Here is a 22,680-nt window from a genome sequence, read left to right on the forward strand (position 1 = left end):
GTGATGCTGGGACGCAGGGCCGCTCGGGGGCCAGACTTTCCTTAGGGGCTGCACCGCCAGGGGGTTGCAGGAGTTGCTTCTCAACCAGGCCCTCTCCATTCCATTGTCTTGTAACCAACCTGGGCGTCCATGATACCAAGATGGGCTCTGCCCACTCGCAGGGGGCAGACCGTGGGAATGGGGGTGATGGACCCCAGGGGCTTAAAGAATCGGGGTCTTGGCAAGACTCGTCCTCGCCGGTCGTGGAGACGCAAGCAGAGGTGAGGAGAGAACTTGAGGCATCGGGACCGCTGGCTTGGATGCCCGGCTCCAGACTCGCATCCCATCTTTGGGAGGCTGCCTTGGGCCTGTCGGCACACCCCCAGGGCCGGGCGTCCACCTCAGCTGGAAGGCACCGGCCACACCCCTGGTGACTGAGTGCCCTGGTGTCACCGAATCAAAGCACCACAGACTGGGGCGCTTCCACAACGGACGTTCATGTCTCAGTTCCGGAGGCCACAGGCCAAGACCCAGGCGTGGCAGGGCTGTCCCTCCTGAGGGCCAAGCATATCTGTCCCAGTCCCTCTCCTAGATTCTGGTGGCTGCTGGCAATCTTCGGGGTTCCTTGGCTTGTAGAAGCATCACCTCGATCCCTGTCTTCATCTGTACACGAAGTTCTGTCCGTGAGCGTGTCTGCGTCCAAATTCCCCTTTTAATAAGCTCACTTGTCATGTTGGATTAGGGTCCGTCCGCCCTAGGGACGTCACCTGAACTAATCACATCTGAAAACCCAGTCCCATTCTGAGGTTCTGTGGGTTTGGACTTCAACACAGGAACTTTGGGGGGAAAAGTTCAGCCCATCCACCCGGGGAGGCAGAGACCCCAAGGAAAGAAAGCGCTTCAGCATCTGGGCCTGGTCCGGCTGCTGGGTAACGCTCAGCTGAGTTTATCTTTCATAGATGCTGACACACTCTAAGACCCAATATTAGTTTCATAAACAACAGTTTCTTTCTTGCAAACTATACCCACAGGTCCCATTGACAATTCCAAACGCTACCGCAACCAGTCAGATGACAACGGTGCGAGGAACTTTATCTTCAGTATTTACTGTTAGGCTGGAATATTGCTCTGATTCCTCGGGGGCGATTCAGCACTCCCGTGGGAAATACGTGACCTCATTTACATTTTCTAATTGAATTGCTATCAGCTTTCCTGCAAGACTGCACACAAAAATGTTCTTCCAGATTCCAGCCCTGCTTGTATTACCCACAAAAAGACCGCCTTTAAATTGTTGCTAAGAAAGGAAAGGAAAAGGGGAGAAGTTGCCAAATTTTTATGGTTCACCTAACTGGAAAGCTGTCACTTTTGCTGGCTCCACAGTCACTGGAATAACGGACAAGGGAGACTGCGCTTGACAGGACCTTGACACGGGAGAGATGGAATTTACAGAACCGGGAAATTAGGGGGTCCCCTCGCGCCCTCCTCCAGGGATTTGCTTCAAGGCTCCTTTTGGTAAGAGCTTCTCGGGACTTTTAATGCTGCAAATGGCTCCTTTGAAGGAGGCCCTTGTGTTTCTAGAAACTTCTGCTAACACAACTCCTGCTGGCGACGTTCTCGTTGAGCTCCCCACCTCTCCAAACCCAGCCAGGAAGCCCTCTGCATGCATTAAAAAATGTTTGAAAATCGTGAATTAGAAACGACATGCAGGAAAGCGCTTGAAACGTCAGTGAACACACGAATGATCATAGAATGAACACCTGTCCCCAGGACCCCCTCACGTCCCTCAGGCCCCCACCAGGGCCACCTCCTCTCCCCTCCCACAGCGGTCCCCTGCGCGGCTGTACATGCAACTCTGAGCTGTCCACGTCTGGACTCACAGTCTGCACTTTCCTGCCTGGGTGCCTGCCCTCTTTCCCTCGATATGTGTCTGTGAGATTTACCCATCCTGTTGCTTTGTTCATTTTTGCTGCTATATAGAAATTCACTGTATGAATCCACCACCAGGTACTTATCCAACTTAATGAGGATGAGTGTTTGGATTCTTTTCAGGTTTATCAAATTCTGGTGCAGAGCTGTTGGTACGAATGTGTACACACTTCCGTTGGGCTTGTACCTGAAACCAGCAGCATAATAAAAAATACACATTTGGCCTTTGCCCTCCATTCCCGACACAGAGCTCTCAAAACCCTTGTAATCTCTGCAGTGATGGGCTGACAGGAGTATTTTACCCAGAGCTCCTAGGTCCCTAGGAATTTCCTGGGTGAGAGAGCATCTTTTGTTCTAGTGAGGTGACTCTGGGTGGGCTCCTGGAGGGGGCTGGCCACCAGAAAGCCTAAGCCATGATTAGAAGCTTGGAGCTCTCAGACCCACCCCCCATCCTCTGGGGAGAGGGGAGGGGCTGGAGGCCGAGTTCATCGATCATGCCTATGTGATGAAACCTCCATAAAACTCCCTAAACCCTGGGGTGTGGAGAGCTTCGAGGTTGGTGAACACGTCCATGTGCCAGGAGGGTAGTGGACCCCATCGTCGCCACAGGGATAGAAGCCCCTGCACTTGAGACCCTTCCAGACTTCGCCCTATGTAACTCTTCATCGGATGCTCCTCTGTGTCCTTTATAATATCCTCCATGGTAAACCAGGAATAGTAAGTGAGTGTTGCCCCGAGTTCTGTGACCCATCGTAGCAAATTATTGAACTGAGGTGGGGGTCGTGGGAACCAAGCTGGGCAGAAGCGAGTAACCTGGAGACCCACCACTTGTAAGTGACGCCTGAAGCGGGGTGGGCTTTTGGGACTGAACCCTGAGCCTGCGGGGTCTGCACTGACTCCGGGCTGCGAGTGTCAGAACTGAATTAAATTAGAGAACACCTAGTTGGTGTCCACGGAAAGTCAGAGAACCGGCTGGGGTGGAAAACCTACACCTTTGGTGTCAGAAGTGTGAGAAGAGGAACAGTTTTCCTTTCAACCAGGCAAACGTATATTCAACTTCCGATGAAAACGCCCGTTGCTGCTAGAGAGGCTGCACCATTACGCACGCCCACCAAGAGCACACAGTAACTCCAGCTTCGGCACATTCTCACCAATATTTGGTATTTCCAGTCTTTCTAAGGTTAGCCATTCTGGTGGATTTTCGGCTTTAATCTGCGTTGCGCTGCTGAGGTTGACAGGCCCTCACACTGATCCACCCCCTGGCTCTTCACTTTGGTGGACAGCCTGTGTTCTTTTTTCTTCTATCATTAGGTTACCTGTCTTTATGTAGTGATTTGAGGCTCTCTTTATATAGTCTGGACGTGCCTCCTTTGTCAGTCGTTAAGGGTCACAAATATCCTCTCTCCAGCTCTGGCTTATCTTTTCACTTTCTTAAGTACGTGCTCTGATGAGTACATTCTTATTTGTAACCAGGTCCAATCATCGACCTGCCCTGGATACCCCGTGCTTCATGGGTTGTGTATAAGGAAGCTTTCCCCACACATCACTCCCTATATTCTCTTCCATTTGTTTGGTTTGTCTTGAACACTCAGATTTACAATCCACCTGGAATTGATCTGGGGTGTGGAGTGTGGTACAGGGTCACTTCACGTTTTCCCCTTAAGGGTACCCGACTGGCCCAGCATCACTTATTGAAAAGATAGTCCTCACCCACTATTCTAAGTAGGGCTTAGCAGGCTTTTTGTTAAAGGGTCAGATAGTTAAATATTTTAGGCTTTGTAGGCCAAGAAGCAAAGTCGAGGATATTAATACAAGCACTTATACAACCATTTAAAAATACAGAAACCATTCTTAGCTTTCAGGCCATCAAAAGGCAGGTGGCAGGTCAGACGAGACCTGTGGGCTGTAGCTTTCTGGCCTTTGCCATCTGGTGCCACTCAAACAAATCAAGTGTTGGCACCGTGTGCATTTGACAAGGTTCATCAAGTCGTGTATGTGAAGTGGGTGAACTGTGTTGAATAAAAGTTAAACCTCCATGAAGACGATTTTTTAAAACATTAAGTATTTTTTCTGGGCTTGCTATTCTGTTCCATTCGTTTTGCTCTCAAACGACACCATCTAATTACTGTAGTTCCGTGGTTCTCCGATGGGGCGATTTTGCCCCCGGGGAGCATTTGGCAATGACTGGAGACAGCTTTGGGTGCAAGCGGGGGTGCTGGGGTGCTGCTGGCATCTAGGGGGTGGGGGCCAGGGACGCTGCTGAACATCCTGCAGTGCCCAGGGCGGCCCACGTCGGAGCATGATCGGGTCCCACATGCCAACAGTGGTGAGGTCGAGAAACTGGTGTGCTTTACTTGTAGTCTTGATGTCCGAAACACCAGGTCCTCCCATCTTTGTGTGATTCTAGGTTATTCTTGGGCCCCTGTATTTCTATTTAAAAATTTAAAGTCAGCTCTTAACCCTTCTATAGACAAGCAAAGAAAAAACATGCTGGGATTTTTGTTGGGATTGTATTGAATCTATAGAAACCTTTGGGTAGAACTGACATCCTCACAACTTTAAGTCTCTTATGTTATGAGCAGGGCACATCCCTCTATTTTTAAAGATCTTCTTTAATTGTTCTCAGTAATATGTGTCTTGAAAATTTTTTGTTAGGTTTATAACTATAATTTTTAATGCTATTGTAATTGGTATCTGGTTCAGATTTTATTTTCTAACTATTTATTCCTGGTCCGTAGAGGTGCAATTGCTTTTATATCCAGTGCCCTTGCTAACATCATTCATTAATTCCAGTTACTTATCTACAGATTATTTCAGATTTTCTACATTCACAATTATATAAGCTACACATAACGCTAGTTCTATTTATTCCAATTTCTTTTTCTTGCCTGACCTCACTGGCTTGAAGCTCTGGCGTGTAATGTAAGAGTGTCCTTGTCCTATTTCTGATGTCAAGAAAGGCTTCGAGTATTCCGACTGTAGACTGGATGTTTGCTGTGGACACCCTTTGTGAGATTAAGAATGGTCTCTTCTTGGGGCTTCCCTGGTGGCGCAGTGGTTGAGAATCTGCCTGCCGATGCAGGGGACACGAGTTCGAGCCCTGGTCTGGGAAGATCCCACATGCCGCGGAGCAACTGGGCCCGTGAGCCACAACTACTGAGCCTGCGCGTCTGAAGCCCGTGCTCCGCAGCAGGAGAGGCCGCGATAGTGAGACGCCCGCACACTGCGATGAAGAGTGGCCCCCGCTCGCCGCAACTGGAGAAAGCCCTCGCACAGAAACGAAGACCCAACACAGCCAAAAATAAATAAATTTAAAAAAATAAAAAATAAAAAAATAAAAAAAGAAAGTAAATCCCTATTCCTCTTTAAAAACAAAAAAACAAAAAAACAAAAAAAAAACAATGGTCTCTTCTTTTCCTAATTTGTTGAATATTTTCATCCTGAATGAAGTTAAATTTAACAGTCACTATTCAGATGATCATGTGATGTTTATTCTTTATTCTGTGTTGAATTACTTGGATTAACTTTTAAGTGTTAAACCAAACCTCGCATTCTTGGAACAGACGAATGTGGCCATTATATACCCCATGTAAACATGGCTGAATTTGAGTGTGTTAATATTTTGCCTCGGCTTTTTTCCCCTCTATTTATGAGTGGACTGGCGTGTAATGACCCTTTCTCTCACTGTTCTTTCAAGGTTCGTGCTGGTTTCAGCATGGTGCCCATTTGGTCGGGGAAGTGACCCCTCTTGTAAGATGAGTTTCAACTCCTTACAGCTTGGTTACAACTTACCAGTGGAGCCATCCTGGTGTGCGTATTTTTTTGTGATAAAAATTTGAATTAAAATTTTGTTCATAATAATAAAACAGTTCAGATTTTCCTTTCATGTTAGTTTTGGTAAATTTTATATTCTAGAATGTTATCCATTTCACATATATTTTCAAATATATTGGTATAAATTGTACATAATGCCCGCAAATGACCTTTCTAATGTCTGTGCGATTGGTCACGATGTCCTCTTTCCATTCCAGATAGAGATTATTTGCAGGTTTTTTTTCTTACTAAGTCTACAGTTCAGTAAAGAACCAACTTTTGTCTTTGTTGATTCTATTATTTTCTGTTTCATTATTTTCTCCTTTGTTTGTGTTGAAACACAAAGTGTTTCATTTCCTCTTCTTTTTATAATTTCTTGAGGTGAATGTTAACATCACTGATTTTCTGCCTTCTTTATCTTCTAATATACGTATGTAAGGCTATGCATTTCTATCTGGTGTGACTTCAGCTACATCCAGCTAGTTTTATTACTCAGTTCAGAATATTCTCTCATTTCCATGTGATTTATTTTCTACCCGAGGGTTAATAAGAAGGCACTTACTTAACTTCCAAATCTATGGGGATTTTTCAGTTATTTTCTTTGTTATTGATTTCTAGCTTAATTGCTCTGAGGTAAGAACACAAACTATGTTTGATTCTAAACTTTTGAAGCATGTTGAATTTTGCTTGAAGGCTCAGCCTATGGCTAAATTTGGTAAATGTTCTGAGTATACTTGAAAAGAATCTGTATTTAGCAGCAGCCGGTTTCTGTGTTTTATATACAACTCACTAAGGTCAGACGTCTTAATTCTGTGCTCCTAATCTTCTATTTCCTTACTGACATTTTGTCTGCTTGTTCTATTACTTACTCAGAGATATTTGTTAAAATTTACCATTGATTGTATACTTATTTATTTCTCCTTTAGTTCTATCAACTTTTGCTCAAATATTCTGAAGTCATGTTACAAGTGCACACGAATTCATTCTTACAGCAACAGAGCCCTCACCAACTTTCTTCTGATTAGTATTTGCACGGTATTTCCCTCCCTATGCTTTGATTTTCAACTTTCTCTATCCTTATACTTTTTTTTTTCAACATCTTTATTGGAATATAATTGCTTTACAATGGTGTGTTAGTTTCTGCTTTATAACAAAGTGAATCAGCTATACATATACATATATCCCCATATCTCCTCCCTCTTGTGTCTCCCTCCTTCCCACCCTCCCTATCCCACCCCTCTAGGTGGTCACAAACCACCGAGCTATCTCCCTGTGCTATGCGGTTGCTTCCCACTAGCTATCTATTTTACGTTTGGTAGTGTATATATGTCCATGCCACTCTCTCACTTTGTCCCAGCTTACCCTTCCCCCTCCCTGTGTCCTCAAGTCCATTCTCTAGTAGGTCTGCATCTTTATTCCCATCCTGCCCCTAGGTTCTTCATGACTTTTTTTTTTTTTTAGATTCCATATATGTGTTAGCATATGGTATTTGTTTTTTATCCTTATACTTTTTAGATGTATCTTTTGTAAGCTGCATATAGTTGGATTTTAAAAAATATAACCTGTCAATTTGTTTTCTTTTAATTATGAGTGAATCTATTTTCAATTATTATAATTAATAATATATTTGTAAATCTACCATCTTACTTAAAGACAAATATCTCATCTATTCTATCTTTTCACTTTTCTTTCCTTGCATTTTTTTAGATTGATAAGTTTTATTATTCTATTTTCCATCTATTATGTTAGAACTTAATCCTATGAATCTTTTTTATTGTTTAAGAAGCATGTTTATTTGAAAATTCACACTGATTACCGAGGAAAATGACAAATTATGTTATTTAATGGTCTTTTAAAACATACTGCCTAAATATGAAGACTAAAAAAGGTGACAATATTTAAACAAGAAATACGTCTAGAATGGAGGGAGAATTTAGCTGTCCCCTGTCCCAGTGCTGTGTTACTAATACTAAATTATCCAGCTATAGCATAAGATCTTCATATATGATAGTGTTAGAATTATATGAAAAGTCTAAGAGAAATAAATATCTGTTATTATAATAGATACATTTTTATCAGTTTAGTGCTAGTTTAGACACTATGTAGACTTTAGGTAACTCCTGAAGTTAAGATTTACTTTTGGACCTAGACTATGGTCAATCGTGGTCAGTGTTTCATGTGCACCTTAAAGTAACGTATCCATCACTATGGCTCTTAATGATGTGTCTCATCCAAGTATCATATTAGTTTGATATTTCCATCGTCTTCCAGGACAACACAAGCATCCTAGATCCCTTTGACTCTATTTATCCCTTCTCAAAATCTATGCCATTCTTGTCATGAATTTGAGTCATCTTCTTTACATCCCACAAAACATTACCCTGTAATTATACACTGGTATTTTCCCATCTACTTTATCTTCTCATTCTTGGTTTTCTACTTCATCTTATTTTTGCCTGAAGAACACAACTTGTGACAGATTCTTTCAGTTTTTATTTGTTTAAAAATGTCTTTATTCACCTTTACTCTGTGAAGGACGTTTTACTGAATAATAGAATTCTATTTTCTTTAGCACTTTAAAAATATCATTCCATTGTCTTCCAACCTCCATAGTTCCTGTTGAGAAGTCAGTTTTACATCTAATTATTCCTCTTTCAAAGAAACTCTGTCTTTTCTATTTGCTTCCAAGATTTTCTCCTTGACTTTTGTTTTCAACCATTTTACCTTAAAATGCCTATTGTGGACTGTGTCCTCCCAAAATTCTTTTGTTGAAACCCTATCTCCCAATGGGATGATATTAGGAGGTGAGGCCTTTCGGGGGTGATTAGGATTAGGGGAGGTCATCAGGATGGAGTCTCCATAACAGGATTAGTGTCCTTACAGGAGTTGCGAGTGAGCTGGCCTCCTATCTTTGCTCTCTGCCATGTGAGGATATAAGTCTGAAGGCAGCAATCTGGAAGAGGGCCCTCGTGGGAACTTGACCCTGTGCCACTCTGATTCAGACCTCCAGCCTCCAGAAGAGTTGAGAAATGAATTTCTATGGTTTGTAAGCCCCCAGTCCATGGTATTTTGTTATAGCCTATTGAATGGACTAAGAAAGTGCCTAAGTGCAGTTTTCTTTATATTTATCCTGTTTAGAGTTCATAGGGCTTTTTGAATCTATGCCTGGATGTCTGTTGCCAGTTTTGGAATATTTTCTGCCAATATTTTTTCATAATTACTTTTGCTCCATTTTATCTCTCCCCCTCATATTCCAAACATACTCATGTTAGAACTTCTTACCATTTTCCCAATATCTCTTACTCTTTCCTTTGCGTTTTCTCTCTGGATATCTCTTTACACTTTGGCCTGAATATTTCTTCTGATGTTTTTTGCTTCGTTAATCCTCTCTTCAACTGTGTCTAATCTGCAGATATATCTGTCCATTGAGCTCTTAATTTTGTTTGTTATATTTTTCAGTCCTAAACTGCCCAATTAATTCTTTTTTAATCTTCCAATCCTCTGTCAAAATCTTGCATTTAATGTGCTTAAAGACAGTGAGCATAGTTATGATAAAATCTATGTCTGGTAACTCTATTACCTGGAGCCCTGTGGGTCTTTGATTATCATCTGCTCCTCCTCTTGATTTTTATTTATCTTGTTTTGTCCCTCCAGTCATTTTCAGTTGAGTGCTAGACATTGTATATAAAAGGAGATATAATTTGAGGTCTGGTATGATACTTTCCACTGGAGAAGAGTTACATTTGCTTCTGGCGGGTGACTAAGGACACCAGCAATCTGGCATCACCTTAACCCATTTACACAGAGTGACATTATTCAAAGGCTGGCACTGGTCTCTGTAAGGGCACATCAACTGAGTGACCCAGTGTCCCACACAGACCCTCCTCCCTGTCCCCCCGGCACCACCCTGGTGAGGGCCTAGTGGCCATGATGAGCACATGACTCAGAGGGCTGGGACCATGCCAATGACAGCAATAAGAGCAACTATTTTTTGCCTCTTTGGGGACAGGGCTCTCATAGAGCCTGCACCCTGCCTGACCTCACATAATCTCACATAATCCTCTCGACAACTCTTGGATAGGATGTAGGTAACACTGCTGTCCCATTTTCGAGAGCAGTAAACCTCAGAGAGGTTGTATGCTTGTCCTAGAACATCAGCCAGTAAGCTGGAGAAGCCTTGATTCAAACTGACAATCCACGGCGGCCAGGCTCCGTTACGATGCCGGGCTCAGCTGTCCCTAGAAAGTCGTTTTTTCACTCCTTTCCAGAACATCGGTTCTCCCATGCAGCAAAGAGGTTGCAGTCACAGGATTCTGCTTCCCCACCTGTAAAGTGGGGACAGTGACAGCGCCCACTTCTGGAGATGTTGTGAGGATCAATGTGGACACACTTAGGGCAGGGTCTAGGTGGGGTCCTAGAAAGTCAGGGCAGGGCTCTTTGGATTTGAAGAAGGAGGAAGCAGGGAGCCATCAGCAACGAAGGCGACATGAAATAAACAGGGAAGGACTGGGTCAGGTGGGCTGCAGAGACTCTGCCCACCACTTACAGGGTCATGTTTCATGTGCTCAGGGTGTAACCCCACAAAGTCACTCCCAAGGATGCTCTGAGCCTGGGATGTGGAATCTGCAGATCGGGTGCTTCTCGGGCCTGCCTGCTGTGGGGCTGGAGGTTCACGTGTCCTGGGGACTAACTGCAGTCACCCTTTTTGGAGGATGAGGGGATTAACTGCATCAGAAATTGCTTCATTAACATGCCTGACAAAAGGTGTCATTATTTTTATTTTCTTTTTACTTTTTTAAAGATTTTTTTTTGATGTGGACCATCCTCAAAGTCTTTACTGAATTTGTTACAGTATTGCTTCTGTTTTATGTCTTGGTCTCTTGGCTGCGAGGCATGTGGGATCCTAGCTCCCCAACCAGGGATCAAACCCACAGCCCCTGCATTGAAAGGCAAAGTCTCAACCACTGGACCACCAGGGAAGTCCCTATATTTTTAATTAGTGCCTTTTATCTGAGGCCATCCACGGGCGTTAGGGAGCCCTACTCCTTGCCCACAAGGCGCAGTTTTTACATCACAGTCAGGGATGTAAGCCTTCCCACTGCTGCCCCTGCCCTGGCTGCCGACAGGGAGGGGCCCCTGCGTGGGCCACGCTGCCCTCTCACCAGGGTGTGGCTTGTCACGGTCATTCGGGAAGGAATGGAAAACCACATCCATGTGTCTCAGGGTTTTCAACATCCCCCAGGTGAGGCTCACGATCTGGGGGGCGCCCCTGTTAGAAGCGTGTTTCAACACCTGGTTCAGTGCACCCACGAGGGCACTCAGGACGTCCTTCCCGATGGGGTCAGCTCACCACCAAGATAAGGCTATCCACCGAGTCACCACTTTCCCTTTTCTCACCAAAACCACCTCTATGTTGTTTAACAAGACACAATGAAACACAGCCCCTGTTTTCCAAAGTGGGTTCCTCGGGACACCTGCCTTGTAAGATGTCCCATTAAGAAGGTTCCTTGGTCAAATAGGTTTGGGGAAACTTGCAGACTGTCTCCCACTGAGGTTCACCGAGCCCTTTAGTCCTGTGAGGTTCTGGGCAAATCTGTAGAAAGGGATCTGGTCAATTTGGTCTGACCCTCTACTTCCCTCGAACCCTTTTCCGAGGGAATACCCACAAATGCTGTCCCCGACGGCCTGTCCTGCTTTAACCGGTGTGTTTCCTTTGCTGGTGAACCACACACACATCATAACACTGATGACCCCGAGGCCTCCTGTTGACTGTAAGGGCGTCTCCCTCCCCACGGGTCCACCCTTCATGTAGGTGGACGTGTGTAGCTGGACCCGTCATGTAGGTCAGCTGGGCAGCAACTTCTCTGCTGATCGGGGAGCCCTCACGCTGGAGGCCAACGCAGCTGCCGAAACACGGGACCTGGTCCCCCTCAGACACGAGAAACCTAATGTGGGGATTTCTGGGGGCTGAGGGGTCTGGTCCTGGATTCCTGGGGCCTGTGGGGCTGAGAGGCCTTTCAGGACCAGGGGAAGTGAATTCACCCCTCCTGTCCGGTCAACAGGGCCATGCAGCCGAGTCAGAGGTGAAGCTGGAGGGAGGGCTGCGGAGGCGGGTGAGTGGCTGGTGTGTGTCTATGTGAAGGGTGCCATCCCTCCCCCTCCCTCTCCCCCTCCCTCCCCCTCCTTCCCCCCTCCCTATTTCCCTCTCTCTGAATCAGTCTCACACCAGCTACTCTGGCCACCTCACAAGGCCAGCCACGTGGCCTCTGTCTTACTTCTTGTCCCTCCAGGCCTTGGGCGCCTCCGGGGCTGGTGGGCTACAAGCCTCGGGCAGGAGAGGTGCCCGGTGAGAAGCGGAGCTGTGGGTCCCTTGTCCAAAAAAGGGTGCTGACAGCTGTGCACTGCCCCCAGCGGGTGTGGAGCCTGTGGGCAGCCCTGCCTGGGAAGATGGGAGGTCAGGGGTCCCCCTCCCGGCCCACGCCACCCACTCAAGTGTCAGCCTCTGCAGAGGTTCTGCTCGGTGACCTGAAGGAGGAAGGACCCCTACCCAGCCCCCTCCCCGCATGTAGTCACACCTTACCTTGTGTCCGGAGCGCGCAGGTGAGGTCTGGGCCACCAGCAGCCGTACCGCGGCGTCCCAGCGCTCGGCCGTCTGGCGGTCCCACACGGTCACGGTGAAGGCCACCTGCTCGGAGGGGATCTGCAGCTCCCGGGTGGCGAAGACCGTCCCGTCAGCCCCGACTTTGAAGTCCATGCTGTCGGTCTCATAGTGTGTCCCTTTGGTCCCCAGGCAGCTGCTGAACTTGACTGCAAGAGGAGGGGGAGAAGGTCAGGGTGCTGGGGACCAGCCTGGCGGGCAGGCGCCCGCTCACAGCTTATTTCCAGCAGCGGGTCCTTGGTCTCTAATGAGCTTCGAGAAAGTGGTGATTTAACTGACTTATCGACCTGCAGGTACTGGGTTTTATCTCTACCCCCTAGGGAATTAGCTGAGGCCTTAGAAAAGGAACATCGACCAAAAGCAATGAATGCATGTTCATTCTCTCTGAAACACAGCTGTTCTCATTTCTGCAAACGTGTCTCCCCGTCACTATCAACTCTGGGTTCAACCTGAGTCTGAGGCATGCGGGGGGAGGAGTTTCTTTACCCTCAACCAATTCCCTGGTGACCTTGGGGCAGCCGAGAGCTTTCTCGGTGACTTGGAAGCAGGCGTGGAAGGCGGATGGTCTACTGACACTGCAGGGCAGGCACGTTGCTGTGTTTCCCGAACAGTAATTAGGCACTGAATTGTCAGTCCCTCCCAATGACTCCATCACCTGGACTGTTTGTAAACCCCCTGCAGGAAAAGACATCTCGGAAGCCGCGCATTCACCGGGATCACATTAGTGCCTTTTTCATACGTGTGCTTTTGCAGCTGCCACCTTAATGCCGTGGTAAATTATGAGGCACCAACAGCCAGTGTCACATTCTGCTGATAAAAACGATGGATGAAGTTACCTAGTATTTATAAAAGTGTGGGTATCTCAGCAATTAGGGTGGGAGGATTGGTTTTTTAAGCAATTTCACTGTCATGAAATTACAGCTTACGTGATTTAATTACTATTTATTCTAGAAACTAAGAAAAGTTCCTCACTGTTAGGTTTGATAAGTGTTTGCTCCTGCGTTCACCTTTTATTGTTGGCTGCCTTGAAATAATAAATAACAGAACGTTCCCTCGTTTCAAATCCTTCACTTCAGACTCTCCCCAGTCCCTAGCAATCCCCACGTGTGGGTTTAATATAAAAATGTTTTTAAATGTGAGGAAACCAGACATTTCCGCGTGTGTACAGACTCCAGAGCTCACAGAGAGGGGTCCTCGGGTGGACGAGGGCAACCAAGGTGTGGAGTGGGCTGTGGCTCCAGGGAAATATCCCCCCCAGTGAGGGGATAATCACATTCTTTTTCAAGTGACAGGAAAATGCCAAACTGCCTTTGTAGTCCTGTCCTCCCCGTCAGTAAACAAATTAAAATCAGCAAAAAACTGAGTGGATCAACCATTTCTGATGCCCAATTGTCATTGACAAAGATAAAAATGACAGTTCTATGATTGCCGGGAGATTAGCACAAAGTACATTAATAAGCCCTTTGTTCTCTGAAAGAAAATTTCTAATAACATGAATGGGATTGGACAGTAGCGGGAGGGTTTGAGTTTCTTCAGGATTAAGTGATGGTGTTGTATTTTTTTAAAAAGTAGGCGCAGAGCTTTGGTGGCATTTGAGGGAAGTGTGGACACTGCTGTCAGAGAAAAAAATCACCCGCATAGGCGCTGCCCCAACAGGAGGGTCGGAGTACCGTCCACAGGAGCCTGGGACCTTGCAGGGGACAGACGTCCTCAGTGGATGGGAGCCCTCAGGACATTAAAGGTGGCACCACCAGACGTGACCTATGATGATAAAGTTGGGCCTCTCCTCGCGGGTGCTCTTAACATCTTTCCAGACTGGGTCTGACTCGGGCCCTCCACGCGAGGAGGCATGGGGGCTTTGGGACAACATGGAACCCAGCCTCCAGCTTCAGTGCAACTGAGGCTTGGCTGATCGGCTCAACCCAACAGGCTGGTTTCGCCATGATGTCTGAGACTCCAAGCCCTCATCAGTGAGGAAGCAGGAGCTGGAACGTGCCTGCGGGGATATGGGGGCCATTCCGAGTGCCCGCGGTGCTGGGGTGCCAGCTTTCCAGAAGAAAGGGAATTCAGAACAGTGCCTTCCTGTGCGTGCCTGGGCTGTGTCTCTCTTTCAAAGGGAAAGATCAGGAAGGTTTGTTCTTCTGAGACACCAGGGGCGTTCATGGCACTTTAGCTCTGAATAAGTGAACTCCCGTTTGAAACCCTGAGGAACATGGGTTTAAATTTCTCAACATGCACTGCTCAGAAGGTTACAAACACGACGTCTTGCCATAAAAATGGGAAGTGACGCAAGAGGGAGGAGATATGGGGATATATGTATACATATAGCTGATTCACTTTGTTGTACAGCAGAAACTAACACACCATTGAAAAGCAAATATACTCCAATAAAGATGTTAAAAAAAAAAAAAAGGGAAGCGAGCACTCGAGGGGCAGACTCTCCAGAGACACGTCTGAGGTCTTGGGGCAGGAACGGTTCCTGTCACCCAGAAGCCCATTTGCCTTTTTCTGGTGAATTGCCCCAAGGCAGTTTCCCTCTTTGCTTTGGCCACCAGGAAGCACAGAGGCAACGCGGTAGCTGGGACCTAGCAGTGCTGAGGCATTTACCAACCTTAGCACTTTCTGCCCAATTTTCTATCTTTGTTTCCTCTTCAACCCCCTTTCCTCCTCTTGCATCCTCTTTATTTCTGGAGTCTGCCTCTATCTCTGCAGGTTAAACGTCCTCCTCTTTTAGGGGCAAGGGTGCTGCCAGGCCATCGCATGCTCACGAGCTCCTGTGCGGGCCTGGCCGGGTGCTGTGGTCCCAGCACGAGGGTCCGAGAAGGTCTTCCACACTTCGTGGGGAGAAAATGCCTGCTTGGATGTGCAGGCCCCGGGGTCACAACCTCCTTCAGGCTCCACCGGAGGAGATCTGCTTGGAGGGAGACAGCATCTCCTTCCCTCCGAGGCCGGGACGTGGGGCCTGCCGGGCGCTCGTCACCCACCGCCCAGCCCCGCCGTGCGTCTCTGCGGCTTGCTAACTACTTCCACTAGTTTTAAAGAAACGTGACAAGAGACGGGAGGACTCCCGAGAGAAATTAGGTCCAGTTGTTTAAACATGCACAGTCACAGCCCCCGCTGCCTCCGTCCCCTTGGAGGGGTGGCGGCCGCGGCCCCTGGGCCCTGGGGGCAGCACTCAGCACACCTGCCCGAGGGCGGGGTCCCGGGAGGGTGGGGACGTGTATGCACTGATGCCCGCCGCGGAGGAGGGCAAGCGTGAGCTCCGGTCGCAGGTGTGCGCTGCAGCCACGCTCACACCAGCAGGCCCCTTCAGGATGGGGCTGGGACCCCAGGTGTGTGACCCGACCAGCAGCGGCCTCTCTGAGCACAGGCCTCTGGGAGCAGCAGGAAAGGATGAACGGGGCCAGCGCAGCGTAGAGGCTGGATGAACTCAACTTGTCTTGCGCTCCGGCTGGTACCCGTGTTACCCACCTGAGGAGACAGGGAGCACAGCACTGGGCCAAGGTCACACAAGCTCGTTCATCCCACAAACATTTATGGGCCCCCTGGTGCCTGGCTCTGGGGATGTACCTGGGAACACGGAGCGGAGGCTCTGGGTGGGAGGTGACTGGGAAATGGCAGCGCAGATGGTGGAATCGCACAGGCTTCTACGGGGTCACCAAGAGGGACCGGGCCAGGCTGGGGGCCCCAGGGGTGGGGAGGGGAGCCCTGCGGGATGTGTGGGGTCAGCCAGCACTTGGCATTCTGACCCTCTCGCACAACTGGGGGCCGGCTCCCCCTCCCCAGCCCAGGCCTGGCCCCCAGTGCCCGCCTCGCCCTTCGGACAGGACGGATTCCACTTCCAAGCCCTGTTCATTCCGAGAAGCCATCCAGAGAAGAACGGATACCCGCCTGCGTCTGCCCTGCTCCTGAAATGTGACCCGACGCTGAAAAGGCCCAGCATTTGGAGCGGCAACAGCACTGTCGATGGCTATTCGAGAAGCACACGTGAGAGACCGACGCCCAGGAAAGCGTCCAGCAGGACACGGTGGGAAGGCCTGAGCACCAGGAAATTCAACTATGTGCAGGATTCCGTCTCCCAGGGGGCCTCCCCTCCCTCACCCCTCGCTGGGAAAGCAGCGTTGAGGCTGATCGGCAGTCTGGGCTGGCTGTCCTTGGGCTGGGACGCTGCCCATCCAGATGAAGGGCAGGGGCGCACCTGGCTGGCCATCTGTCACCGAGATGCATTTTCCTTCGTGCTGCGTAAATGTTAGTCTCTGTCTGTCATCCTGGTGTCCCTGCCGACACGCCCCCTGAGGGCCCACTGAGTTATTGCTGGAACCCCCGTGGCCTCCCCTGCCCCAGGGCTGCCCAAGGATTCTGCCCCTGGTGGAACCCTTTGCCCTGTGGTGAAGGCAGCTGCACACGCAGAGCTCCCGGGGCACCAACATCCATCCATTTGTGTTGATTTGTGGACACAACAGTCAGCAAAAAGCACAGTGACCGCCAGATGGGGCTCAGAGCGGGGGTGGGTTGTCACACTGCGGATGTGGCTCCCAGGGGCTGGCGGGGGGCAGGGGGCTCTGCGTGAAGGAAGGAGCCCGGTTCTGAGACAGCCTGACCCAGACGTGCGGCGGGAGGGCTTCCCGAGGATGAGGTCCTGGTGCTTCTGCTGAGCACCGAGGGATGCAAGAGGGGAGCTGGGGCAGGGGAGAGCCTTCCAGGCCACACGGCAGCACGTGCAAAGGTTCTGGGCAGAGGCAGTGCAGGGTGTCAAGGACTCAGAGCCAGTGTGACGGGAGCCGGGCTGTTGGGGACGAACAAGAGTCAAAACAAGTGCCCAGGAAGGTCCTCAGCCAGTGGGATGACCTGCAGACTCCAAGAGATGGGCAGGGTTAGGGAACTCCCCGCCAGGAGGGAAGGGCCTCCGTGTCACTCCAGGGGTTTCTAGGAAGGTCCAGCAGCCTCTGGGGCTGAGGAGGTGTCCTGAGCGGATGTGACGGCCTCCCTTCGGGGCCAATGTTAAGAGAGGGTCATAGCCTTTTCCAGCCATAAAAACACCCAGTGAACTGAGTTAGGGGTCCACCGCTGTGACTTCAGAAGTACGTCCTCCACATTTAGCTACAGTGGATCACAGGACTCCTGCACACACTTCCGATACGTCTGCTTGGGAGAGAGAAATTCAAGAGCCAGGAAAAGAAGGAGAAAAGGAAGAAAAGGGAGCAAGGAATCCAGGGAGGGTTCCTCAACTAGATGATTCATCCACCCACCCAGCAACGCTGCATCACCAGGGAGACGGTGCAGGGAGCCTCTGCGGGGGAGGGGGAGAGGAGACAAGGCCAGCAGGGCCTGCAAAACCTCAGGACACTGCAGCACCCCCCAACTGGTCCTGGGGCCCCCGAGGGAGCCTCTCGTGGGTCATCCGCTGGGCGCGGCTGCGTCCCTGTGGGTGCCTCCCTTTATCCCCCAAGGGTGCTGTCTGCTGACTGTGGGGCCTCCTGGTGGCCGTCACCATGGCCCTTGCCCACCCGGGAGGGCTGGTGCTGCGGCCAGCGTAGACAGACGCAGCTGGGTGGCGGCGGGGGGCTGCGAGTGACTCCTGATGGGTACGGGGTCTCCTTCGGGGTGACGAGAAGTTCTGGAACCAGAGGGAGCTGACGGCTGCTCAGCACGTGGATGTACTAAGCGCCACTGCACTGTTGTTCACTTGAAGTGGTGAAGTTTATGTACGTGAATTTTACCCTGAAGCAGTTTCCAGGGCCTCCCTGAGTCCCTGCCTCCTGGCTGCTGGAAGGACAGGGAGAAGGGCGGCCTCAGCTTCCTGCCCCTCAAGACCCCCAGCCCCCCAGGCCGCACATGCCCAGAGCTTCACAAAACCTCCCTGGAAACAGCCGTGATCCACGACCCCAGCTCCCCTCCCCACGGCCTCTCCCCTCGCGGCCCAAGCGCAGGCCAAAGAGACGGGAAACGCTGACTTCGGAGGAGAGGAGGGGAGAGCGCTCTGGGGCCCGGGAGGGAGATGAAGGCTTCACGAAGCGGGGCTCTGAGCTGCCATCCTGGAAGCTGCCTGCGTGCCTTCACGCGCCTGGGTACCGCACCACGCGGGGACCCGCGAGAGCTTCACCGGGTCTCCAGCGCCTGCTAGGAGTGTCACAAACCTCTAGGATGTCAGGACTGGAAGCCGCCCCAGAGACCATCTCCTCCAGCCCCTCATTTTATCGATGAGCAAACTGAACTTGCTGAGAGAAGATGACACTGTAGAACGTGTCCCCGCGATACGCAGGCCCAGAGTCGTTACAGACACCAGCACTCTCCATCAGGGCCCTGGGCACTTTTAATATCTAGTTAATTGATGCCCAAAATGCAAAGCGTGCGGCAAGCCCGTTTTTCTTAGAATTTTGCTCATTCCTAACGTTTGCAGCTGGTGTGCACACCTCATAGGTGAAAACTCTGCATTCCACGTGCTAGAATCTGCGGCACAGGGTCCTGGCTCCGACCAGTTCTGAAATCTGAAGATCACGCCGATTCGCTACTCTGCCTGTGTAGCACCATAATTAGGCCCTCGGCTAAACAGCAGAGACCCGTTTCTTTCCTTTTTCCAGGACAGTGCAAAGCCCTTTCTTAGAAAATTTTTCTCTCCCCCGCGCCCATCTCGCTGGCTGGCAGCAGACAGGTGCAGCCATGCTTATCCACAGCGTCTGCCGAGAACGCGCGGCACCCATGAAAGGAAGCCCGGCGGCCCCCCCACCAAGAGGGTTTACATTTAACCCTCTACCCTCATCATTTTTAATTGCTCGCTCCGTGAGAAGAACGAGGTGACGGCATGCTGCGTGCGAACAGGCGTGAGTGACACCCAGGTCTGCTTCCGCATTGGCGGCAGCCTGCTGACATTTACGGGGGCAGGGGGCTGTGCCTCCCCGAGTCTGGCATACTGGAGACGTGCACCGTGGTGCTGAAAGTCCCCCCTTTTGCTTTTTAAATTATTTTTCTTGTTAGTTGCGCTGAGAAAGATCAAATGAGCCAGAGGTGAGCTTGTAGCTGGGGCTGCTGGGGAGTAAATACGTTCCCCCGGCGGAGTCAGCCTCCCTCCTTCCTTCCGTCCACCATCCCCCACTCACTGCGTCTCCACGCTCCGGGCACCGGCCAGGTGCTGGGCAGCCAGGGGAGACCAGGGCAGCCCCAGGGGCAGCACATGCTTCAGGTAAAGGTCAGGGTTGGAGAGGAGGCCTTGAGCATGGCCCTGGCGGGGGTTGTTCTGTGCACAGTGCCCCCAGGGATGCCTCTTCCCCCACGGAGTCTCCAAAACAGGACCTGTCCCTGGCAGGGACCTAGGCTTCAGGGAGGTGGGCACCAAGCACGCGATGCGCCCCCCTCCCTGCCCGACCGTAGCTAAAGCCACGGGAGAACGGTCAAGTGGCCACCGAGAGCCCCACTTGGAGCTCAGCCTTTCACTGTATCCTCAAATTTACCCTCACAGCCCACCCCCAGGGAGGAGACCACCTTTATCCTCCTCTGCTCTACTGATGGGCAACCAGGCGGAGAGCAGGTGTCCCTGGCCTCCAGTCTCCCAACCAGAAAGTGATGGAGGCAGAGCTTGAACGCAGTGGCCCCAAAGACCACGCCTTCCAGGTGCAGCTGAGAGGACTCGTGGGCTGTTCTCACCCCACCCGCCTCCCCAAGCTCACTTGCACCCTGACTCTCCCATAGCTCATCCCCTCCCTGTGGGCCAAATGCTCCAAGCGCTCAGCCTCAGTGCACTCAGTTTCCCGTGCCTGAAATGCTCTGCAACGCCCTTTACCACGCGGGCCACCTCCTCCGAGGAGCCTTCCTGGATTTATCCCAGCTGCTGAGTCCTCTCTCCCGAGAGCTTCATTCACTCGAGTGCTGTCCACTCCAGGGGCGGGGTGGACATTGTTTAGAACTGCTAGTGCACGGTGATCATAAGAGGCAGACAGAGGTTCAGCGGGTTTTACTAATGTGGGACAGGTGTGGGGGTCGTGCTTGAGTGGACTCCCCTGAGGAGGGGCTGTTGCAGGCCCCACATTGCTGCTCCCCCCGCAGCCTTGGGACGGACGGGGCACCACTGGAGCCCCAGGTAACTGGCATCCTTGGCTGTCCTTCCAGACTCTTTCCTGAAATGTGTATTTTAAACATAAAAGGTTGCTATGTTTGCCTCTTTTCCACCCAATCCGAATCAGACATCTCCCCTGACCGCACATGGGCATCAGCCCCACCCCTCCTGCCTGTGGAGTCAGGGAAGGCCGGTCATGGATGGAGACCCTGCATCTACTGAGCCCGGGAGTGGTCTGCCCACCAGGCGGACCCCCGGAGCAACCGGCCTGAGTGTGGTCACTGGCAGATGCCGTGGGTGCACCTGGACCTCAGGAAGGTGCCCCGGGGCCAGGATGGACGCCTGAGACTGTGGCTGGTTGTGTTTTCTTGTTTTCTTCTGCCATCATTTTGCTCAGCACAGATTCCCGAGGCGGCCATTTGTTCACACAAGTTGGAAAAGTGCCATTTCCAGCAAAGTGTGAGGGTACCTGCTGACCCTCTCCACGAGCAGGACCGCACTGCGAAGCCCCACACGGCGCGAGTCTGGGCGGGGGGGACAGGCACCCCCGGGGGCCGACGCGGATCACGGGGGCAGGGGAGGGGGGGCGCGCCCAGAAGAGGACCTCCGAGCCGGTGCTCAGGGTCGGCTTGCTCTGCTGTGGCACGTCTCCTAGCACCACGGGCAAGGGGTTGCCCGCCGCCCTCCAGTCCCCTGTCACCCGCGAGGATGGGGCGGGGGTGCCCTGCCTCTCGGAGGACGTGTCCTTGAGGATGAGCGCGGTTGGAATCTCACCTGGGCCTTTAAACTTAAAATTGATGTGCGTTCAAACCACGATGTGATCCTTCTTTCCTGAAGAGGCCCTGCCTTCGGCTGAGAACAGGCGGAGTCACATGCCCCTTCACCTGTGTCCCCTCACGGTCCTGCTTAGAAGCCTCCAGCAAGAACCAGGGCCAGGTCTGCATCTGCTGGAAACCTCAGACCCGAGCAATCTTCCCCCTCACTTCCCTCTGTGCCTCTTCGCCAAACTCCCGTTGCAGCGATGGGGGCGCAAAGCACAGCCGATTCCTTCTCAATCGGTTCCGTGCATTCTTCACGTCTTCTCAGTCATCCCCAGGTTTCACGTGCGCACACAGAATGTGTTGTTGGCATTGGCCTCCAGCCGCGTGGAAGAGCCTCTAACTTCGTGGGAGAAAGTGGGCCCTGAGGGAGCCCTGCTGCAGTGGGGTGCAGACTCCGAGGTGTCCTGGGTGGTACGAGTGTCTCCACGGGGGGCCACCTGAGCTGCCCACGGGTCTCCCTCCACGTGGTCTGTGGCTCAGCCATCCAGGCCTGTTCCATCCCGCCCTGCATCCCGCTCGCCCCCCTCCACTCTGTGTGCAGGACTGCTCTCCCCTACCCAGCCCTGGCCCGCTTTCAGGGTCCCCTTTCCCCCAGGATGTTGCGGGCCGTCCTTTGTGCCCCCAAGGCCACCGCCCTGCACACATGGCTCCAACCACTCCTGCCAAGTAAGCTGGGCCACCAGGCACTGGGCCAGTCCTCCTCACCGTGAATTCCAGCACCTACCACCGGGGTCCTCTGGCACCCAGGATTTGCTTGAGAATCTGGAAAATGCACAGATTCCATTTCTCTTAGCTTAAAAAATGGATATCCAGGGAGCTATCAAGCCATGGAAAGACACAGAGGAAACGTAAATGCATTTTACTTAGTGAAAGAAACCAATCTGAAAAAGCTATGTGACATTCTGGAAGAGGCAAAACTATGGAGGCACTAAAAAAATCAGGGGTTGCCAGGGGTTGAGGGGAGGGAGGGATGAACAGGTAGAGCACAGAGGCTCTTTAGGGTGGTGGAAATACTCTGTGCGATACTGTAATGATGGATACGTATCATTACAAATTTGTCCAAACCCAAGGAACATACACCACCAGGAGGGAACCCTAAGGTAGACTATGGACCTTGGGTGATGATGACGTGTCAGTGCAGGTTCATCCACTGTAACAGTGTTCCACACTAATTGGAACAATGCAAGATGTTAACAACGGGGGAACCTGTGCAGGGAGAGAGGGACTGTATGGAAGTCTGTACTTCCTGCTCAGTCTTTCCATAAATCTAAAACTGCTCTAAAATATAAAGTCTATTAAAAAAATGGATATTCACTATCCATTAGACACATTGTCTCCAGAGAAAACACTCTGTCTCAGAAATGTTAAAAGTCTCATTTTAAAGCAAAACATTGAAACCTGTCTCATGCCATCTCGTCTACGGGAGGGAGCGT

The 22,680-nt window shown here is 50.8% G+C and overlaps 1 protein-coding gene across 1 annotated transcript in view; it reads right to left on the reverse strand.

Annotated features, from left to right (window-relative positions):
• Nucleotides 1–22,680, reverse strand: part of CDH4 (cadherin 4) — a 562,448-nt gene that overhangs the window by 149,284 nt on the left and 390,484 nt on the right. Inside the window, exon 3 of the mRNA XM_061207811.1 lies at nt 12,299–12,525. Coding sequence (XP_061063794.1) covers nt 12,299–12,525 — 227 coding nt within the window. The remainder of the gene's footprint in view (nt 1–12,298; nt 12,526–22,680) is intronic.

This window comes from Eubalaena glacialis, chromosome 13 (genome assembly GCF_028564815.1).
Source record: "Eubalaena glacialis isolate mEubGla1 chromosome 13, mEubGla1.1.hap2.+ XY, whole genome shotgun sequence".
NCBI classification, from domain to species: Eukaryota; Metazoa; Chordata; class Mammalia; order Artiodactyla; family Balaenidae; genus Eubalaena; species Eubalaena glacialis.